The sequence below is a fragment of the Panthera leo genome, chromosome E1 (genome assembly GCF_018350215.1).
Source record: "Panthera leo isolate Ple1 chromosome E1, P.leo_Ple1_pat1.1, whole genome shotgun sequence".
NCBI classification, from domain to species: Eukaryota; Metazoa; Chordata; class Mammalia; order Carnivora; family Felidae; genus Panthera; species Panthera leo.
The window spans coordinates 16,853,201-16,876,487 of record NC_056692.1 but is presented as its reverse complement, the minus strand read 5'-3'; the positions used below and the strand labels follow the sequence as shown (position 1 = coordinate 16,876,487).

General features: G+C 36.9%; 1 protein-coding gene across 5 annotated transcripts in view; it reads right to left on the bottom strand.

The window, feature by feature from the left end:
* Nucleotides 1-23,287, bottom strand: part of SSH2 (slingshot protein phosphatase 2) — a 255,835-nt gene that overhangs the window by 198,952 nt on the left and 33,596 nt on the right. For 3 of the 5 annotated variants that reach the window (XM_042916299.1, XM_042916298.1, XM_042916301.1), the window contains exon 2: nt 12,971-13,123. The exons of the other annotated variants lie outside the window; for them this stretch is intronic. In XM_042916299.1, coding sequence (XP_042772233.1) covers nt 12,971-13,123 — 153 coding nt within the window. The remainder of the gene's footprint in view (nt 1-12,970; nt 13,124-23,287) is intronic. 5 annotated transcript variants of the gene reach the window in all.

Sequence of the window (23,287 nt, the reverse complement as noted above, 5' to 3'; positions counted from 1 at the left end):
CTTATATGAGGTATCCAAAATAATCAAATTCACAGTAGCACAAAGCAGAATGGTGGTTTCCAGGGCCTAAGGGGGAAGGAGTAAATTGAGAGTTCTTCTTTAAAGAGTACAAAGTTTCGGTTTAGTGAGCTAAAAAAGTTATAGAGGTCTGCTATATGACATAATGCCTACTGTTAACAATATTCCATTGTGTATTTAAATTTTTGGTAGGAGGGCATACCTCATGCTTAAATGTTCTTACCACAAAACAAATAAACAACAAAAAAAAAAATGCAAAGAGGCATGAGGAAACTTTGGGAGGTGACAGATAGGTTTAGAGATGGTTATAGTGATGGGTTTCACAGGTGTATGCATGTGTCCAAACTCATCAAATTGTACACATTAACAATGTCTGTGTTTTGTATATCAGTTATATCTCAATAAAGCTCTCAAATGACAAAAAAAAAAAACAACAAAAAAACCCACCTTGCTACCAGTGGCTGAAACTTAATCTTACATTAACTACTCTGTGGCTATCCTAGTTGACTCTTACTTTGACTTTTCAAAGCTGAAACTACATTTAAACCCACTTAATACCTGTAGAGATTGAGTTTTGAAGTGCAAATAAACAACTGAAAAAAAAAAAAAAAGGAAAGCTCAGAGCTATTATTTCTGGTAAGTGCCTTCTCCTGGTTTATCTTCTTTTTTCCTACCCTGATCTTTTGCCTACTTTAGTTTTCCCTCTTACAACCAAGTCTCATCTTCCATTTTCCCTCCCTCTTCCTCTTTTAGAAAATAAACAGAAACAACCAAACACTTAAAATCACTTTTTAAATCCTACAAATGCAAAATCTCTTTATTCCTCACTCCCTTGAATTTTGGAGGGGGGAATAATAAGAACATTTACTTTCCACTTGTCTTTAAAAAAAAAAAATCAGACTACAAAATACTTGAAGACTTATAAAAGTCATATTAGAAAAGCTAAAGGCATAATTAAAAAAACTAAAATATTTGAAGAAATTAATAAGGTAGAGATAAAAACTGCTTTCAATTCTCCCAAATTCTCGGATCACAACAGATGACAACATAAGTAATATTAAGCATATCAATAGTGGCTTGTCACTGCCACAGTGTACAATTAATCCAAATTACACTAGTTAAGATTTTCAAAGTTTTCATTCTTAAAAATATTTCAGCATGTTTACATGATTTCTTTTAAAATATCTTCCAAGAAGGTGGTTCTGTGATGACTCACACTCCTAAAGTTATTTTAAGACTTTACTGCATACGTATTAATTGTAATTTAATTCATTAAGTTACAAGGTATCAATTTAAGTGTGTTGGCAGCATTAAAAATAATTGGTTCACGGAACAAATATTTACTAGCAAACAACATATTTAGTTCCAAATTAAAATCTAATCCTAAAGGAAGACAAAGGATATTTCAAGTTCTTTCCTCTGCTTTCTGGGGTACTTGGTAATTCCAGTTCCTGAGTTGTTCCTGGGTTCTGCAGAGTGAACTGTCTTGCTTATAACTATAAAGGACTTATTCCAAGAATGAATGAATATTTAGGAATTCTATTAATATAATTTAGCATATTAGGTCAAATGAGGAAAACTATAAGATTATCTAAATAGATGCTAAAAAGTACTTGATAAAATTAACATTACTAAACTGGGAATAAAAGATGCTACCTTGATCCACTCCCAGGTGGACTTTTATATATACATAGTACTTCTCAAGTTGGCAGGCTCTTCCCCAACCTGGCCTTGCCTGAATTTCATATTGAACAAAATCCTCCAGTGTTTTTCTAGCATGAAGATAGTGATCATGCCCAGTTTGTAGTGCAGATGTCAATTCTCTTTTCTTTTCCTTCTTTCTCCTCCTTCCCTTCTTAAATGTCCCTTTGGCCAATTTTGAAGTGGATAATGTCAAATTCATATTTTTGCATTAGAAGTGCCAAGTCCAAATCTTAACTAAACTAAATTGAGTTCATACCCTGGTTCTGACACCTACTAGCCATGGGATGGTGAACACATTACTTAATCACTCTGAGCTCAATTTCCTCATCCATAAATATAGGCACGAAAATAGCATTTATCTAATAGGGGCATTGGAAATATTGCCTGAGAGATAATACAGGAAAAGCACGCAGCATGACTTACTGATGTCACTACTGTTGCTCCTGCTGTTGCTGCTGCTGTTAATGATGATAATAATAATATAGTAATAATCTCCCTATTAGATGTAAAAGGCTTATAAATTTGCATTAAATTCCCTTTCAAAGAAACTTCTACTATATAGGGGAATTTTGCTTCTATAAAATTATAGGTGTTGGGGTGTCTGGGTGGCTCAGTAGGTTGAATGACCAACTCTTGGTTTCGATTCAAGTCATGATTTCGTGGTTCGTGGGTTTGAGCCCTGCGTTGGGCTCTGCGCTAACAGCGCGGAACCTGCTTGGTATCCTCGTGCCCCTCTTTTTTTCCTGCCCCTCCCCACTCACTCTCTCTCTCAAAATAAATAAATAAACTTTAAAAATATATAGGAGTTTCACTTCTAAATACAGACAATTTTGTATACCCTATATAACCCTGAAGTTTTGAGTTCACAATGAGTCATTCGTTACCATTTATTGTACCCCTACTATGTACTAAGCAATTTTCTGGGTGCTATATTAGCTACAGGAAAATTCTAAACAAAAAGGGAAAGATAACTGAACAGGCTCCAGAATTAGTTTTTTGTTTTTTATGAAGATGAAAAACTACAAAAAGAAGTATATGGCTCTATGGAAATATGCTTTGGCTAAGCATTGGAGAAAAACAAGGGCCAAGATTGTTGGTAAGGAAAACACATCCGTATATAACAAGAAGTTTCAATCCAGAATAGCTTCTAAGCAACAATTATAGTAATAAAATGTTGCAATCTTTATATGGAATGTATGATGCAAGGACTCATGTACTAAGAAGGATGTTTTGAAGAATGTTAAAATCTAACTTGTCCAGTTACCTAACAATTTGTAAGCAGAAGTCTTAAGAAATAATCCCACAAGAGTCAAAACCTGTTTCTACTGTTAAGTGTCTTTTATTCTATTCTTGTTGTATACAGGTTATGTGATTTTTAAGAAGCAGAAAATATTGGCTATTATATTTCTTTTGTCTTTTCTATTTTCATTTATATTTTCTCCCCCAACTTTTTTCGGAGGTTCTAAGTGAACACACTGCACTTATTCTTAAAGAAACTAGAGATTTTAAAAATATACTATTAGATACCAAACCATAACATACATGTGTACCTTAAAGCCTAATGACCACTTTGAAACTAAGCTTTTAACTCTTTAAAGGCCAAAACAAGAAGGTCTTATTTATCCTGACACTTAGACATAGCTGGATTGACAAAGCGATTTCACAGTCTAAACATGACCCAAGTGAGAAAACCCTCTCTGCAGTCCCTAACCCCAAGTTACAGATTTAAAAACCTTATGACTTCCTCTCTCCCTTCCTCCTTCCATTTCCTTCTCCCTTCCTTTCTTCCTTCCTCTCTCTCTTTCTCACTCTCTTTCTTTCAGTATATTTCCATTACTTATTTTATAACTAGAAGTTTGTGCCTTTTGACTGCCTTTATCCATTTTGCCCAGTCTTTCCCCAACCTCTGGCAGTCACCAATCCGTTCTCTGTGTCTCTGGTTCTCTGTGTCTATGAGCTCAAAATTATTGTAAATTATGGTAAAAACCATTACTTCAATATGTAATATATGCATGTGGCCAATAAAATTCAGAAGCTGTCAAGGAGTATGTAAGTTTTCCTCCCATCCCTGTCCTCCCACTTCCTAATTCTCTACAATCCCATTCTCATAAGTAATCACTACGTGAGTTTCTTGGGATTTTTTCAGAGATATTGTGTGTGTGTGTGTGTGTGTGTGTGTGTGTGTGTGTGTATACTTTCTCTAAAAATACACAATGAAAGCACACTACACCTATTTTTCTGTCATTGCCTTTTAAACTTGTCTTTGGTTTCACTATTTTTAAAACTTCAAATTGTGGTAAAATAATATAACATAAAATTTACCATCTTGACCATTTTCAAGTAAAGAGTTCATTAGTATTAGGTATATTCACATTGTTGTTCAACCAATCTCTAGAACTTTTTCATCCTGCAAAATGAAAATTCTATATCCATTAAAAAACTAATTTCCCCTTCCCATAGCCCCTGGCAACCACTATTCTGTTTTTTATTTTTATGAGTTTGATTTCTCTGAATACCACAGATAAGTGATATTATACAGTATTTCTCTTTTTGTGACTGGCTTATTTCACTTAGCATGTGTCAGAATTCCTTTCCTTTTAAGGCTGAATAATATTCCATTGTATATATATCACATTTTTAAATCTATTTATTGGTCAGTGGATATTTATTTCAGTATTTTTGATCACTGCTATTTCATTGTATAGATGTTCCAAAATTCATTTAATCAGTCTCCTATTAATGGACTCAGATTACTTGTAACTGTATTCATTTTTCTAATTTGCTGTAACAAGATACCACAAACTTAAGTTTAAACAACACAAAATTTATTATCTTTACAGCTCTAGAGGTCAGTAGTCCTAAAATCAAAGTGGTGGCAGACCCATGTTCCTTCTGGAGGCTCTAGGGGAGTATTACAGGCTGAATTTGCTCTCTCCACCCCGCCCCCATTTATATGTTGAACTCCTAATCCCTAGGACTTCATAATGTGACTCTATCTGGAGATATGGTCTTTAGAGAGGTAATTAAATTAAAATAAGGTTTATTAGGGTGGGTCCTAATACAATATGACTGGCGGCCTTGTAAGAGGAGGAGATCAGGACACAGACACTGAGAGGAAAGACAATGTGAAGACAGAGACAGGACAGACATCTACCAGCCAAGGAGAGAGATATTAGGGGGAAAAAAAAATCAACCCTACCAACACCTTGAATTCTGACTTCTAGCTTCCAGAACTGTGAGAAAATTAATGTTGTTTAAGCCACTAGTCTACGGTACTTGTTTTGGCAGCCCTAACAAACTAATACAGGCAGAATCCGTTTCCCTGCCTTTTCCAGTAACTAGAGGCCACCTACACTCCTTGGCTTGTGGCTCCCTTCCTGCATCTTTAAAGTCAGCAAAGGTAGGGTGAGTTTTTCTTATATTTTATCAATACAACCTCTTCTCTGTCTCCATCTTTCACTTTCAAAGGCCCTTATAATTATATTTCCCCTTATTCCAATAATCCAGGATACTCTGCCTATTTTAAAGTCATCTAATTAGCAATCAATTCCATCTGCAACCTTAATCCACCCCCTGCCCCAACCATGGAACATGATATATTTGCAGGTTCACAGGGGATTAAGATGAGGAGACTCTTTGGGTGGGAGGAGGACATGTTCTCCCTACCACAGAATCTTCTTTTCTGCAAGTTTTACTGGGGAAAATAATTGTTTTATAGAACCCAGTATTCATACCTAGTATAGCAGGAAGCACAAAATTAAGTAAATAAATAACACTACAGCCATATACTCTGTACATAAAGAGGATCCTAAACACCTAACAGCAGCAGTAAAATGTTTGAAATTGCTTTTTCTGGATGATGATTTGGATTTGATTCAACCACAGTATTTCACATAGGCCTCTTTGTAATCAATGGTACAGATCTGTAAGACAACTGGCTAGTATTAAGGATGGTGCAGCCATTGTGGAAAACAGTATGGAGGTTCCTCAAAAAGTTAAAAATAGAACTAACCTATGATCCAGCAATTATACTACTAAGCATTTACCTAAAGGATACAAAAATACAGACTTGAAGGGGTACACGCACCCTGATGTTTATAGCAGCATTATCAATAATAGCCAAACTATGGAAAGAGCACAAATGTCCATCGATGAATGAATGGATAAAGAAGATGTGGTATATATACACAATGGAGTTATTACTCGGCAATCAAAAAGAATGAAATCTTGCCATTTGCAACTACGTGGATGGAACTGGAAGGTATTATGCTAAGTGAAATTAGTTAGAGAAAGACAAATATCATATGACTTCATTCATATGAGGACTTTAAGAGACAAAACAGATGAACATAAGGGAAGGGACACAAAAATAATATAAAAACAGGGAGGGGGACAAAACAGAAGAGACTCATAAATATGGAGAACAAACTGAGGGTTACTGGAGGGGTTGTGGGAGGGGGGATGGGCTAAATAGGTAAGGGGCACTAAGGAACCTACTCCTGAAATCATTGTTGCACTATAGGCTAACTAATTTAGATGTAAATTTAAAAAAAATGAAAAACAAAATTAAAAAAAAATAAATAAAAGCCTTTCTAGACTTGGGAAAAAAAAAGATGTGGTATATATACACGATGGAATATTACTCAGCCATCAAAAAGAATGAAATCTTGCCATTTGTAACCATGTAGATGAAACTAGAATGTATTATATTAAGCAAAATACGTCAGTCACAGAAAGACAAATACCATATGATTTCACTCATATGTGAAATTTAAGAAACAAAACAGATGAATATATGGGAAGGGGGAAAAAAGAGAGAGGGAAACAAACCATAAGAAACTCTTAACCATAGAGAACAAACTGAGGGTTGATGGAAGGATTGGGTGGGGGATGGGCTAGATGGGTGATGGGTATTAAGGAGGGCACTTGTTATGATGAGCACTGGGTGTTACATGTGATGAATCACTAAATTCTGCTCCTGAAACCAATGTTACATTATATGTTAACTAATTGAATTTAAATAAAAATTAAAAAAAAAAAGAAAGAAAAAAAGGATATAATCTATGTCCACTGAAGGACAGCAATAATTAGACTGAGTCACCTAGAGTTTAAATCAGGATTAACTAACTGATGGTTCCTTCTTCTAGGCATTCACAGTTCCTTGTACATATATTTTCTAATCCTTATCTCATTCTACTATAATTATCTCTCTATATATTGTTTCCCTCCCTCTAGACTATAAGTTTTCAACTTATATCTTTAGGGCCTGGCATACACTCAGCATTCAATAAATGTTCAGTGAATGAGTGACTTAGCATTAGTTGATGCAATTCTTCCTTGTTGTCAACAACAATAGTACAAATTGAAGATGAGTTATGATCTTTGTGTATAGCTATGGTTAAGACACCAAGAATCTTCTCCAAACACAAGATGTTTGTCCTTTAATTAGTCATAGTAGCAACAGCTCCTACTGAAGAGCCAACTGTTACATGAGACACTGCCTTCCTTGGGCTCCAAGTCAACATGGAGGCTTTAAGCCAAAAGAGCATCTTTATTTCTCAGAGATACTTAGAAGGTTGGCTTGTCAGTGGCTGAGGCAGTCCAGGTATGCAGCACTCCCTAACTTTCATGTGCAATTTGGCCCATTTCACCTGCAGAGGTATTGCTGCTTTTCACTCTTTGCAGGTAACATGTAGCTATTTTATGGTAAGCTTCACAGACATGTTTCCCCACCCACTGCTCCCTTCAGAAGTTACAGAATCTCTCAATGTAAATCTTACCCATCCTTCAAAGACCACTCAAATCTCAGAATTTCAGGGAGTTTCAAAATGATGACTTCAGCCTCAGTCATCTCCCTCTCCTCTGAGCCTTCATAACCTTGGCAGGGTTGGCAAACTATAGCCTATTTTCATATGGCCAGCAAACTAAGAATGTTTTTCACATTTTTAAAGGGTTGTGGTTTTTTTTTTTTTTTTTTTTGAAGAAGAAGAAGAAAAAGCAAGGAAGAAGATGCAAGAGACCATTTGTGGCCAGCAAAACCTAAAATATTTACTATCAGGCTTTTAACATGAAAAGGTTGCCAACCCCTACCCTAGAGCATACAATTTTGCCTAATGAGAAAGTGCCTAGAACTGTCATCTTTACAGATCACAGTCTTAGCTCCCCTTAGTAGACTCTCCCTGTTGTCTACCAACAGTCATCTCTCAACTCTGTCATCTATTAGTCCTACCATCTGTCATTTTAGCCTTCCTGCAGGCTAGCACACAGTATCCTAATCCTGGTCAACAAGACCTAAGGCAAGTCTGCTTGAGGGAAAGATTTTCCACCCTGATAAAGGAGAACTGAGAAAAACAACAATAAAAACCCTGCCCTTTTTCTGCCTTTGGATGCAGTGGTGCAAAGATATGAGGTCTACAGCTGTGACAAGTCATTTTGTGACCTGGAAAGGGGAGGCTCAAGAACAGAAGGCAACATGCTAAGGATGACAGAGCACAAAAGATGAAAAGAATCCAGAACCTTGATAACTGCATTGAGCCACTGCCTTACCTCTGACCTTTTTATGTTTAAAAGGTCACAGTTTATCCCATTTTTAATATAGTAGTTTGGTACTTTTTTTTGTTTGTTTAAGTTTATTTATTTGAGAGATAGAGAGAACAAGCAAGGGAGGGGCAGAGACAGACAGAATCCAAATAAGGTTCCACACTGTCAGCATGGAGCCCCATGCAGGCCTCAAACTCACAAACCATGAGAATATGACCTGAGCCAAAACCAAGAGTTGGATGTTCACTGACTGAGGCACCCAGACACCGCAGTAGTTTGGTAGTTTCAATGGAAAGGATCCTAACTCTCTAAGCAGATTTTACGTAGTTCGAGAACAGGGTCCTTATCTTCTATGTCTGCATTTCTATAGCATCCACAGGGCTGCAAATGTTGGGATCCAATTATAAGTAATGACTTTGGATAAAACTTATCACATAGAGTTTGAAAAGATTCCTGAGTATACAAAAGCAACAGAGGAGGCCAGCTTCTATGAAAATAACCGATGGACAACAAAAGCAACAGAGGAGGCCAGCTTCTATGAAAATAACCGATGGACAACGATAAGCAGAGCATTTCATATTTGTTACCTTATTTAATACTAAACAACCTAGTAAAGTTACACACTCCTAAGTCATTCATTAAATGTAAGTGGCAGAACAAGGATTTTAACTGATGTCTCCTAGATACCAACATTCCTACTCTTTCATTATACCTCCTCTCCCCAAGTCTTTTATCACAAATAACAGTGATAAGAAGTCCCCCCCCCCATTTTGAGATAAAATTGATATATAACGTGTATTAGTTTAAGGTCTACAACATGATATCTTGATATATGAATATTTTGTAGATTTGGAGATTCCACTTTTTAATTCTTTGAATGTTCACTTAGGATACTATCTCAGATCGTATACAAACGCCACATTACTCGTAATAGCAAATTCACATCTTCACATGGAGATCATTTGAATATATATATTTTAAAGCCCACCAAACTCTGTCATCTTCTTGAGGTTTGGGCTTTTTTTTCCTTCTCTTTTTTTGATATAACCATCTGTCCTACGAGGCCATGTTTCTGAAATAGGAGAAAAATCCCTAAGCAGTGATTCTTTTTTTTTTTTTTTTAAAGATTTTATTTTTGGGGGTGCCTGGAGGGCTCAGTTGGTTGAACATATGACTTTTGGTTTCAGCTCAGGTCATGATCCTAGGATCATGGGACTGAGCCTTGTGTTGGGCTCCACGCTGAGCCTGGAGCCTGCTTAAGATATTCTCTCTTTCTCTCATTCTCTCATTCTCTCTCACTCTCTCTCTCTCTCTCTCTCTGTCTCTCTCTCTCTCTCTCTCCCCCTCTGTCCCCTCTCCCCAGCTCACAAACAAAACAAAACAAAACAAAAACAACCCAGCATGGGGCTTAAACTCACAACCCTGAGATCAAGAGTCACACACTCTACTGACTGAGCCAGCCAGGCACACCCTGCCTGCCCCAAGCAGTGATTTCTTAAAAGTGTGGTCCCCAGGTCAACAGAAACAGCATCACCTGGGAACTTGTTAGAAATGCAAATTCTTAGGCTCTGCCCTGGATCTAACAAATCAGAAAATCTGGGGGTAGGGCCCAGAAATGTGTTTTTAACAAGCCCTCCAGGTGATTCTGATAAACATTGAGGTTTGAAATACACTGGTCTAAAGTATTTGCATCTACAGAGAACACTTAAGTCACTGCTTTAGAATCAGAATGGTGCAATCATATCAGTCCTGAACTAGTTCTCTATAGCAAAACCAACAAAAGGAAAGTGGTGAATCACCAGTGAGATATAAAAGCAGCCATTCATATACAGACTATTCAATTTACAAAAAGGGGCACTACCCGTATTTATTGAATGCCTACATAGGTAACTAGGGTACCATGGTGGATTTTGAAAAGCAATCATCCACAGAAGAACAAATTAATAAGCAAGTAACAAGTAAGCTCATAAATACGTGAAAAAGCAAAGAAGCCAGTGGTAGATGTTCAACCTTCACTGAAATCTCATAAAAAAAAGAATAAAATAGCAGCAGTAACTCAGAACTTCTAGATCTGTAATCTCAAAATAAAAAAGAAAATTTTTGGATTTATGTCTCTAGTTGCTAATTAAGTGGCTCAAAATTGATATATAATCCATAGAGAGATAGATTTGTTTTAATTTAGGCAAACCAAATAATCTATTATTTTCCATTTTGGGTTAGGCTTCTGCTATTAACAAGTTAGCTGATTACTTCCCTCCTGTTCTGTGTAGGAGTTTGGGGGGAAAAAAAAAACTGTTCTGTCAACTTCATGAGCTGACAGCAGGCTAGCAAAACAAGGAGATAAAGAAAGTTTAACTCCCAACATGTGCTGAAAGCATACAATTCTTGTTGTCCCCTTTTTATTTAGTAAATCATCTTATATACTGTTTTTATGGTCTTTAAAACCTGAGACTTCTAATTCTTTATTTCCCTCTTCAGACCAACGCATGAGAGCTACCTGTGGTTTAAACACAGCCATAGACTCGTGCCCCACAAACACCTTAATATTTTTTTGTGTGTAGCTTGATTTGGAACCTGGGCTATGAAAGTGAGTTGGGTTTTAGAGATGCTAACGCATATACCATGTAACATGACCACCGTATGCTTCTGTAGAATGTGCAAAGAAGCAAAGCTCTGTTATTCCTTTGGGGAATGCAGGTTTGAAGAGCAAAGAGAAGGCTATTTTAGAGAAACTGGGAGAATTCAGAAAACAAGAAGAACTTGAAGACAAGAAGACACTGAGTACGAAAGAAGAGAAATGCCTCCCTTGGACAAAGGTCTGGGTATGTGTGCCAGGAAAGAAAGACAAGTGCAGAAAGATTGCTCTTACTGAGATAGAGTCCCAAGACATTATCAAGTCAGGTTTCAGATGATTGTGAAAAGAGCAGTTTTTACTTAGGACCAAGGATTAGGCCTATTTCTCAGTAAAGAGCTTGATTCCCTCTTCAATTAAGTAAGAGAACTGAAAGACTGAACTCTAGTACCAGAGAAGGATCCAGGCTGATTAGCAAGGAAGGCTAGAGATACTTAAAATTAAGGACTAACAAACTGAACTGGGAATAAAGTGAGTGATGATTTTGTACTTGTAATTAATTTCCTATTATTTTAATGTGTATTTATCTTTGAGAGAGACAGACACAGAGCATGAGTGGAGGAGGGGCAGAGAGAGAGGGAGACAGAGAATCTGAAGCAGGCTCCAGGCTCTGAGCTGTCAGCACAGAGCCCAACGTGGGGCTCGAACTCACAAACTGTGAGATCATGACCTGAGCCAAAGTCTGACACTTAACTGACTGAGCCACCCAGGCGTCTCTTAATTTCCTATTTTGACCACAAGATCTCTTCATACTGCAGAAAGGTCATTTTTATATTCTAATTAATTAACTGAACCTGACGAAAGAAGCTGCCCAGAAGGAGCTGTAAGGTTGTAAACTTCAGATAAAATCTTTCTAGAAAATTCACTCCCTATTCTTTGGAGAAAGAGTTATATCAACCATTAAAACTATCTGAGGTGAACATCACCTGAATACCTCTCCAGAGCTCTCCTTCCCCGATTTGACTCTCAACGTGTACTAAAAATCACATTCAGTTTTGGGTCTGGTAGAGATAGGGCTTACTACTCAAGATCCTTGAATTCATAAAACTGTTAATGGTGAGAGAAGCCCAATTACAAAATCTGCCCAAGTCTGCCTTTTTTTTTTCCTGCAGTCACCCACAATTTAGCAGGTGACACCATGGTGAGATTGCTAAACTCCTGGGGAAACTCTCACGCTGGTAGGAGACAAGGTGACCACATAAAATTCAGTTTCTGCCAGAGAATTCTGAGAAAGGTCCCTCAAACATCGGTCATGGGTCTGAGGAGTTCTTCCCGCTACCCTCAAGAGGAGAAAAACAGACTTTTCAGCCTGTCTCATCCAGCATTATAGAAAATAACCTGGAAAAGCGGGTCTTTATTGAGGGCTAACAGCAGCCCAGAGCTGACTACAAGTTGAGCAATGTCAGGAAATGAGCCCAGGGATGAGAGGGGAAGTGTCTCAAGAGATCCCAGACATAAAACAGCAACACCCCACAGCCAGAGAACAGAGGAGCAAGAGACTAGAGAAAATAACCCACGAAAGAAAGGGAGCATTTCTCTCAGTTTAGTTCCACTTTAGAGAAAGGATTTGGGAGATGAATTCAGAAATTACTTCAAGGGCCAGAGATTCCAGGTGGATAGTCAATACCAAGGTGTCTTACCTCCTAAACCACAACTTGGAGACATCATAAGAGCCACTGTGGTGAGAAAAATCCCCAAAACTAGTCTAGGGGTTCCAGTGATAAAGGAGTCCCTCCTGCAATCAAGAATATTGGTTGTGGGTGCCTGGGTGGCTCAGTTGGTTGAGCATCCGACTTCGGCTCAGGTCATGATCTCGCAGTTCGTGAGTTTGAGCCCTGCGTCAGGCTCTGTGCTGACAGCTCGGAGCCTTGGAGCCTGCTTTGGATTCTGTGTCTCCCTCTCTCTGCCCCTTCCCCGCTCATGCTCTGTCTCTCTCTGTCTCTCAAAAATGAATAAACATGAAAAAAAAATTTTTTTTAAGAATATTAGTTGCCCCAAATCCAAGCTAACAATGCCTCGAAGAGAAGCTTGCTGGTGAGTCAAAGCTCAAATTTGAGATAGGGCTCTAGTACCAACCATAGGTCTGTCCCCATGCAGTGCTCCTTGACTCCGGTTGGCTTCTAAGGTCTCATAGTTCCATCTCCTGAATGTTTCCACTGGGGCCAGGGCAGCTTTCCAGGTGCTGTGTGTCCTTATGGAGGCCAAAGGGAAACACCTTGGGGCCCTAAGCTTGAGGCCAAAAAAAAAAAAAGAGACAGACAAGGATGCATCTCCAACTGATAACAGCAAGGATACTAGAGACCCCAAAGAAGAGAGCATCAAGGAGGATGCAGAATCAGGGAGCTCACAAGGGAAGAGTCACTCTGCTCAGGCCAGGGGTCAGCAGAAACCTTTGTGAACAAGGCCCCCTGATTACTGCCACAGAAAGGAGTTCCTTTGAAAAGAAACTTGCATAAAAAGATGAACTGCTTTTGACAGTGGCTTCTTCTCAAGAGCAGAGGCAAAATGCAGGAAGGTCCTCTGCAGAAATCAAAACCCATGTCAGTAGAAATCAGAGCTCTTTTCATGAGAAGCAGAGAAAGACACTAAAGCACAGGAGTTTATGGTTGCTACTGTCTTGATCCTAGAAAAAACTTGGGGCTTACACATGGATTTCTTGCATTGGACATTAGTCAGCACAAGGATGAACTCCAGGCCCAGGCAATGCCCCTGAGGAAGCAGTGATAAGTGCCAAGTCCTACAGACATCAGTCAGGTTTTGAAAGGCAGAGCTGTCTGAGCATGGGCAGGATTGTCAGAAACCGGGATATTCCAGCAAAAAATCCCCTCCTGGGAGGATAATTTCTCTGAAAGAAAACGTTCATTCCATGTAGAGAAAAATCTTAGTTCTTTCTCATGTTAATATATCCTCTGAAAAGGATGGTCTCTGTTTCTCATAACCAAGAAAATTCTTTCCAAATATACTAGTTTCTTCTAACTGGGGAAAAAGAAGAAAGCAAAACAAAATATGAGAAGCCATTGACTTGGGAGTTGTCCTAGCTCATTTTGTTATTCTCACTATTCCAGTGTCTAGATGGAGAACAAATATTGGCATGAGAACAACACTGGTATTCTTGGTAATTAAGCCATGTCCATCTTAGAAAATTATTGTCTAAAATACAGTAATTTACTATCATCCCTTTGCCACAATAAAATAATTTCATTAGGAATTGTAATGTAATTTCCATCAGGAAATGCATGGAAATACATTTCCATCAGGAAATGTAATGAAACCCTACACCCTCCAGAAACTTTAAATCTGGAACATATTTTCTGTAAGTTCAGATCATTGTCATTGGCTCTGTCATTGTCATTGTCATGTGGATTTATCAAAGGAAGGTGGTTATTAGAAAAATTCAAAGTAAAAATCACCCTACTATAATAGTTATGCTCCCATTGGGGTAGAAAACAAAAACCTCCACTACCAAAATGACAAGTTTTGGATCCAATTTGGGTAGAAATCAGAACATACAGTGCCACAGAATAAAACTTCCTCAGATTAAAAGTTCTAATTTCAAATTTCTGAAGCAATATCCTTTTTTCTCTAATCTTCAAAGAACTACAAACTGAGATGAATGGATAGACCCCTCTTGTGTTTCTAAGCTCTGAACTGTCTTCTGTAAAGGATAAGAAACAGTTCCATATTTTGACAAAAAGATCACTTGTGAGGTTAGGGATCATAAAAGTCCTCTCCGCAAGCATTGTTCATAGTTTACTTCCAGTCAAGTAATACTACTAAGTATACCCAGTTTCCTCAATTCCAAATAATCAAATGAAGAAAGATACTTTCTAAACTTCTTACTGAAAGTTTTCAGGTTTTCTGTGTATGTTTTGGCATTAGCCTTGGATAAATTTCCTTAGCTAGTTATTTCCCACTTATTACTAAATCTAAACAGCTCTGATCATTTTGAGAATAAGAAGCATTGTCCTTTCCAGACCTATAGAATCTTATGACGTTAGCACTGCCTTTGAAATTTTGAAAGTTTTGGTGTATTTGGGAGGAATATGTAGTTATATTCTCTGTCCCATCTGAGCAATGGGAAGCTGGGAATCTCAAAAGGCAGACACCATATTCATGCTCTCCTAGCAAGCCCCTTGGCAACAAACCATGTGTTTGAAAATCTCCCCCAAAGCAGTAATCAACCAGCTTCTACTCATCAAACTGCAGTAATCAAACTTCAGACTGAGACCCATTAATAGCTTGTGAAATCAATTTAGTGGTTTGCAGCAACTTAGCTTTAAAAAAAAAAACAAAAAAAAACAACAAATAGAAAATATCAGAGCACCCTGCATAAAAAGGAAGAACTGTTTCATGAAACTTCTGTTTTAGATATGTATGTGTAAGAGCACTATACAAGTGTAACAAGTCATAATGTAAAATGTATTTCTTACCGTGGATCTCCATCATAAGAATGGAGATCTTCCATTCTTAAGAATGAAAGCTACTCCTCTAGACTACAAGTTTCAAGAGGAAGAAGATCAAGTGTACCTGATTCACTCATTACTGTTTAGCCAGCAATTACACACACTGCCTGCCACTTATAATAGGCACTCAAATACTTTTTGGCTGATTATTCAATATGCATTCTTAAATCATTAATACTGTGGTCCATAAAGAAAAATTTGGATTGAATCCAAGTAATTAGAAAATATCTTCTATTAAGGCACTAAAAAATAACATTTGATTACTAAATTTAATTTAATTCCTCTTTCACTTGCCATCTAATTGATGTGCTAAATAAATGGTTGATCCTAGGTGCCTGGGTGGCTCAGTCTGTTGAGCGTCCGACTTCAGCTCAGGTCATGATCTCACGGTTCATGGGTTCTAGCCCCGCATCGGGCTCTGTGCTGACAGCTCGGAGTCTGGAGCTTGCTTGAGATTCTGTGTCTCCTTCTCTCTCTGCCCCTCCCCCGCTTGCACTCTATCTCTCTTTCTCTCTCTCAAAAATAAATAAATTATTATTTAAAAAAAATAAATGGTAGATCCCAGCAGGAAATAAGAGAAGGCAAGACCTTGGGAAATGACAAACTAAATGATCATTCCCAGGATATATTAGATCTACATGGGCCTATGATCTTACTATATATGCATATATTCTGGCATAATATGCACAGTGGGAAAAGCACTTTGGAATCAGAACACACAGTGACAACTCACAGCTCAATGACCTTTGACAAATTGTTTCAACCTCACTGAGCCTAGTTTCCTCAACTGTGAAGACTAGTTGTGAGAACTATAAATGGTTACCAAAAAAATAGGTGTAACTTCCAGAATACAGGAACAAATCTTTGTGGCAATGGGTTAGGCAAAGATTTCTTAATGGCACCAAAAGCACGAACCATAAAAGAAAAAATTTATAAGATAGATTTTAACAAAATTAAAAACTTGCTCTCAAGAGACACACTTAAGAAAATAAAAAAGGAAGCTACATACTAGGAGAAATATCTGCAAAATATGTCTGACAAAGTATTTGTATACAGAATATATAAAGAATTCTTACAAGTAAATAAGACCAGAATAAAAGACAAAAGATTTGAACAGATCCTTCACCAAGAAAAGATACAGACAGCAAATAAGCACATGAAAAGATGTAGCCAGGTATACCATTTATTGAAGGAAAAACAAAGAAACAAATTATAGACCATGATATAACATTAAAAAAATGAAAAGCATCCTTTCTGAATTTTTGCCCAGATTGTGAACTACTAATTTAGTCAACTTTTTGAGGGCAAGGACAATGTCTTCATAGAATAAGAACTTAATAAACGTTTAAACCTGCTGCAATGTGAATGAGTTTAAAATCATGATGCTATTTAAAATACCAAACATTAATGTTTTAAAAAGTGCACAGCAGTATTTAGGACAGTAGCAAGTTGAATAAATGAACTCCTTAGAATCATATAATTGCCTTGAAATACCTATGGCAAAATATTTTAAAACGCTGAATTAAAGTTATTGGTCATCACTGAATCATTACCAGAAAGTAATCATTTGGGGCACTTGGGTGGCTCAGTGGGTTAAGGGTACGACTTCAGCACAGGTCATGATCTCACTATTCGTGGGTTTGAGCCCTGCCTCAGGCTCTGTACTGACAGCTCAGAGCCTGGAGCCTGCTTCTGATTCTGTCTCCCTCTCTCTTTGCCCTTCCCCCGCTCATGCTTTGTATCTCTCACTCTCAAAAATAAATAAACATTTAAAAAAAAAGTAATCATTTAGCATTTTCACTGCCATTTTTACTTACATAAAGAAAAATATTTTAAAGTCATCTTATTAAATGACACAAATCAGAATCCCTGGTCAGCTAACTATGACCTCTATTTCTTTTCAGGTTTGGTAAAAACCCTTGGGTCTCATCCTAGCTTTATGTCTACTTAAAATAAAACTGTATTTTCTCTTTGGCCCAGCAACTCTGTTTCTAGAAATTTATTGTAATTATGTGAGATGACATTTTTCTAATGTTATTTATTGCAGCATTTATTCTAATAACAAAAGCCTGGACACCAGTTAATTAGTCACTGAACACCTATGCAATGAAATCCCATCCAGGAATAATAAAAACAACGGAGCTTTTTATGTATTAATATGGAGTATTTCTAAGTTAGACTATGTGAAAAAAAGCAAAGATATTATGTATAGTGTGGTACCACTAGTGTGAAAGTGGGGAAAGGCATACACACACACGCACGTGTACACACACACACGCACAGCTTGTATATGCATAGAATATGTCTAGAAGGAGTCACAGAAAACTAGTAGCATTAGTTAAGTAGTTGTATGTTAAGAGTAGAATTGGATGGCTGGGAAACAGAAAGAACTTTTTGAATTTTGAATCTTATGAATGTTTAAGAAATGCATCCACTTTAAGAAATTAAATTTTAAAAACTTAAATCAAACAACAATGAAAATATTTACTTATTAGCCTTTCGGCATAAGCAAACCCCAGAAAAAAAACCAGATTTGATTAAACTCTGACGCATGAGTGAAGATACTGACAAATGTCATAAAGCACCTATCTGTGCCTGTGTGAACTCCTTTACAACCTGGAATATTGGTATCATAAACCCCAAATCTGTATGTGCCATCATTCAGGCGATGATTAGCAAATTCCTACTGCAATTACCATGTCTTCATTGCCCATTTGATAAACAAAAATAATAGTTTTCTCTTAAAGTTTCTCTTCATTCCCTGTAAATTTTACCTCAATACAAAATGAAGAAATAGGCTTTCTTATGATGGATATAATATAAATGAAGTCTGGGTATATCATTCCATGGGTAAACCCTAATTATATACAGGCTTCTAGATATGACAACATCATAGGGGGCCAATTAAAGCAGTATCAAGACCTTCTGAAATTGTGAAATTCCCTTCAGCATTTCTAAATCTTCTCACATGAGAAAGAAGGGAAGCAAAATATGGAATTTTAGGAATGAAACTCTGGCTAACAGGGTTATGGGGCATCTGAGAAGTCACGGGATAGGTCTGACTTTCTCAGAGGGGAGCTGCTTTTTTTTTTTTTTTTTTAATATTTCCAACATCTGCTATTAAAATTAGTTCTGCACAAATGTTTGCAGATGCAGAGCAGCTGGCAGTCTTGCTTGCATTTTGCCCATTGGTGGATCATAAGCAAGTCACTGAAGTAGGGCTCTTGAATTTTCCATTTGTGTTCTACCTTTTTCAGAGAACTGGCAAATTTGTGTTCTGGAATACTGGATTCAGAATGTTAATATTCTGCATACTGGTTATAGCTTGAGATATGCTAGCAGAATTGAAAGTTTACCTCTATTCTCTCAAGATAACAAGATTTGAAAATATACTCTCTTGCAGCCATTTGTATGTAAGCAAATCTTTTTCACGCCAGTGTGGAATAAAGATACACTATTCTATTTACACTAGTGCTTTCTGATTCATTTGATTTTTTTCAGAGAAATCTGAAAATAAACATGTCCTACTCCATTAGTAATCAAAAATGCAACACAGAAAAGGATATAATTTTTATCCTTCAGACTGGCAAAGATAAGAGACTATAACTGTTTCCAAAGCTATTGAAGAAAAAGAGGAACTTGCCCAACAATGGCTGAGAGTATAAACTGGTAGAGTTTTTCTGAAAAGTGATATGACATTGTATCAAAAATCTTGAAAATGTTCATTGTCTTGAACTCAGTAAATTCCAGAATTAATTTTAAAGAGACAATCAGAGATGTATATAAAGATTTATGTACAAAATAATCCCTACAGAATTATATATAATGAAACCCAAATATCCAACAGGTAAATAGCTAAATTATAGCATGTTGAAATGACTATCTTAGTAAAACACAGGGAGACCCTTATTTCAAATCCTTTAATAAGCCTGAATTATTTTTTAAAAACAGAAAAAACAGTGACTAAAGTGATAGTCTACTAGACATGCTTGCTTTTGGCTTTTAAAGTTATGGAAGGGTAAAATTATTTCTTTTGAATTATGTAATGTTGGCTTTAAACTAATTCCAGCTTTGATTCTTGAACACTGAGAGTTTACAGCTTTACGTTTGTTTTAGCATCTCACAACTGTAACTGGTGACTATTAGTGCTCACTGGACATACCACACAGTACAACATTAGCATGAAGTATTGGCTCCCCTCCAATAAACAACACAATAGCAACAATAAAAATCAGTGTGTATTCCTATGCCTAGATCCTACAAGGAAAAAGAAAGGCCAAATCTCTCTCTCACTCAAAAAAGGTTAATGATATTTACATAAGGTTAGGTGGGCACAGGAACAACTAAAGGGGAAGGGGGGGGCGGCTAGTGTTCTTATAACATGATGATACTGAGCTCAGGAGGGCTTACAATGGCAACGAAAACCAACGAAAATTCTTGGTAGCCTAAAAGGTATTTCTTTGGCACAGTAAGGTGCAAGTAACAAGGCTCTGAAATGTTTAATGCTTGAAAGAAGAATTTGAATAATTCTGGCGAGCTTCAGAGCTACAGGGCTAATAAAACAAGGAAGCAAGTCCATATGCAAGCAAAACAAAATATCCATACTTACTAATGGGTTACCTAAAAAACCCCAAGAGAAATGAAATTGAGTAGGATAGCTTTTAACATAATTTTTTCAATGAATAGGCTTTAGAATGTATAACTGGCTCAAAAACCTCTAAAGAAACATTTGGAACAAATAGAGACAAGAAATATATTTAAAGAAAGAAAAGAAAAACCAAGGCCACATACCCAGAAGAAAAGCTGGGCTTTTTCATCATTACCTACTGAGGCAAACAGTATAAGACATGTAATCTGAATGGAGCAAATTTATTATTTTAACTGGAAATTTCAAGGGAAGGTTCTCTCCACCCCATCCCCTTTGTGTTCTAGTTTTATAAGAACACAAATGGACTGGCTGATTTATAAACAAGCTAGGAAAACTTCTGAGATTTGATATTTGGCCCACTTTCCAAATCTATACTCCCTCTAAAGAGAAGTGTTGAAAATAATGGCTGCTTTCCAGAAAAGTTTATGAATATACTAAAGAAAGATATTTAATTAAAAGGAGTTTTCAGATTAACACTTTAAAAAAATTTCACAGTTGGGTTTATATTAATTGGCTTTATGAGTTGTGAAAGAGAACACAGAGATACAGAATTCTCATTGTCAGATAACATGTAACTGGGCCAGAAAATGAAGCTAACTAGAATGTTGCAGACTCTCAAAAGATAAAGGACTTGGTCTTTTAAAAAAAATGTTTTTAATGTTTTTATTTTTAAGGGTGGGGGCAGAGAGAGAGGGAGACAGAATCCGAAGCAGGCTCCGGGCTCTGAGTGGAAGGACTTGGTCTTGAGCTTTCTTTTCTTTCTCTATAACTCTCCCCCCGCCAAGTGATTTCATTAGTCACAGGATTTTAAATATCAACTATTCACTGATGATACCCAAATGTATATTCTTAGCACCAAACCTTTCCTCTATGGTCTAGACTTACATATTTAACTATTTGTCACCTCTACTGGGGGTCTCACAGTCATCTGTAAACTCCCAATTCAATTCCCACTCCCTCCCCGAAATCTGCCCTGGCCTAGAAATCCTTATCTTGGAAACTGGTACAAATATACATCTCACCTGCAATAATCAGAAAGCTGGAGTCATGTCTTACTTATTCCTTTGCCTCAATCCTCTATCCAACTTATCACGAAGCTCTACAGGTTCTACCTCATATCTATGCACTTCTTGTCTCCCCCCTCGTGGCCTCCCTACTGGCCAGCCTGTTTCTACCTTATCTCCTACAATCTATTCTCTACATAGGAACTAAAGCCATCTTTTGAAAGCAGAAATACGGCCACACCCTGTTGAAAACCTTTCAGTGGTTCTCCTGTATCTCTTGGGCGAAGTGGGGGGGGGGGGGGGGGAGGAAACAAACTTCTGTGTTCTATAAAGCCTTATGTAATCTGGCCTTTGCATACTTCACTAGTTTCCTCATTCTGCCTCAGTCACTGCCAGCACACTGGCCTTCCTCCAGATTCTAACATGCCAAACTCTCTACACCTCAGGACCTTTGAATATGTCATTCTCTGTTTAGACTACTCTCTTCCTTGTTTTCCTACAGGTGGCTCCTATGCATTCTTCAAACATAAGTTTGACTTCTTCAGGGAGGCCTTTCCTAACCTCCAATCTAAGCACTGCTCTCTACTTGTTTCAGTTATAGAAGTGTCAGTTTGTAATTATGAATTTGTGTACATGCTTAATTTTATCTTCATTACTATACAGAATAAGCTTCATGAGAGAAGGAACTATGTCTGCCTTATTCATCAATACATATTTATTGGCCTAGCACAGTATGTAACATCTAGTAGATGCTCCACACATATTTTTAGAATTAACAAACAAGTTAAGATTTTTTATAAAGCAACTGGAGAAATCTATGGAAACAATGAGAATATCAAAAAAATCAGGACTGCAATATATCATACATCAGCATTCATATTTCTTCCAGATTTCTACTATAGTAGATATTACATATTAAATGAATTACTAGTCATAAGTATCAGAGAAGGCATATGCAAAAAATATATGAGATAAAATCTAGCCACATCCTACTAAGTATATTGCATGGTTATAACTAGTTATCTACTATGATTATAACTAGTAAACTTATATTAATAATGCAGATACTTAGGATCTCAACTTATTAATTATCTGAGCTACATAAATTATGAAATAGGTAGAAAAATAAGCTCAAAGCAGCAAGTAAACAACTGAAAAGGTCTGGTTCAAGATTGGTTGATTTTCTGATATCAATCATAGGCAATCTTAAGTACAGCATTTGGTGTTATTTTTCATAATTATACAAATTGTACAAATTGGTGACTAAGGTACATGAATGTCCCTTAAACCTCATGTCTATACATTTTAGTTTTTAAAATGTGTCCAGGAGTATCTAGTTTTATTTTTTTTTAATTTTTTTTTTCTAGGAGTATCTAGTTTTTAAATTCCATGGTGAAAAAGTCTAAGAACTAAAATATGATGACCATGCTTTCCAAACACAAAGAAATCAGAATGTATTTTGATGAATATTTAAAACTAGAGAGTATGAAAATCCATAATTATTATCATTTTCATATTACAAATAAGGGTACAGAACTCAAATAATTTACTCATGATGAGTACAAGAGTTAAAATTAATATCCAAAATAGGCTTTTCTTAATCAGAGGTGCAAGCTGTTTCCAATTTGTTACAATGCTTTTCAACTGTTCATTTTTTCATTTATGCTGATATTAATTGAGTATCTACTAGATGCTTCTGTGATTTAATGGATATTAGGAAATTATAACTTTTCCTTAAAGCTAACAACTACTTCCAGAATTAAACTAAACCTAATGAGAAAGAGAGAGAGAGAGGCTATTTGAAACAAAGAGGATCAACTGTCTGTCGTTTTCTTTGTTAGATCTGCTCCAACAGCATGTGACATCCATTTGAGGCCTCTGGTCCATCAGAAAGTTATCAAAACAAGATGCATTGTTTCCAAGTCCGAACCAAGGTCATGAAATTAAGCTGGTGAAAGCAATGCCATAAATATAATGTTGGATATTCTAAATTTTGACACCTAGACATGTTAGAGAATAGAATACTAGAAAAATGAAGGGTGTTATCAATGTTTTTTTAAATTTATTTTTGAGAGAGACAGAGACAGAATGCGAGTGGGTTAGGGGCAGAGAGAGAGGGGGAGACACAGAATCCCAAGCAGGCTCCAGGCTCTGAGCTATCAGCACAGAGCCCGATGTGGGCGGGGCTCGAACTCATGAGCTGTGAGATCATGACCTGAGCTGAAGTTGGCTGCTCAACCGACTGAGCCACTCAGGCACCCCACAAAGGGTGTTTTTA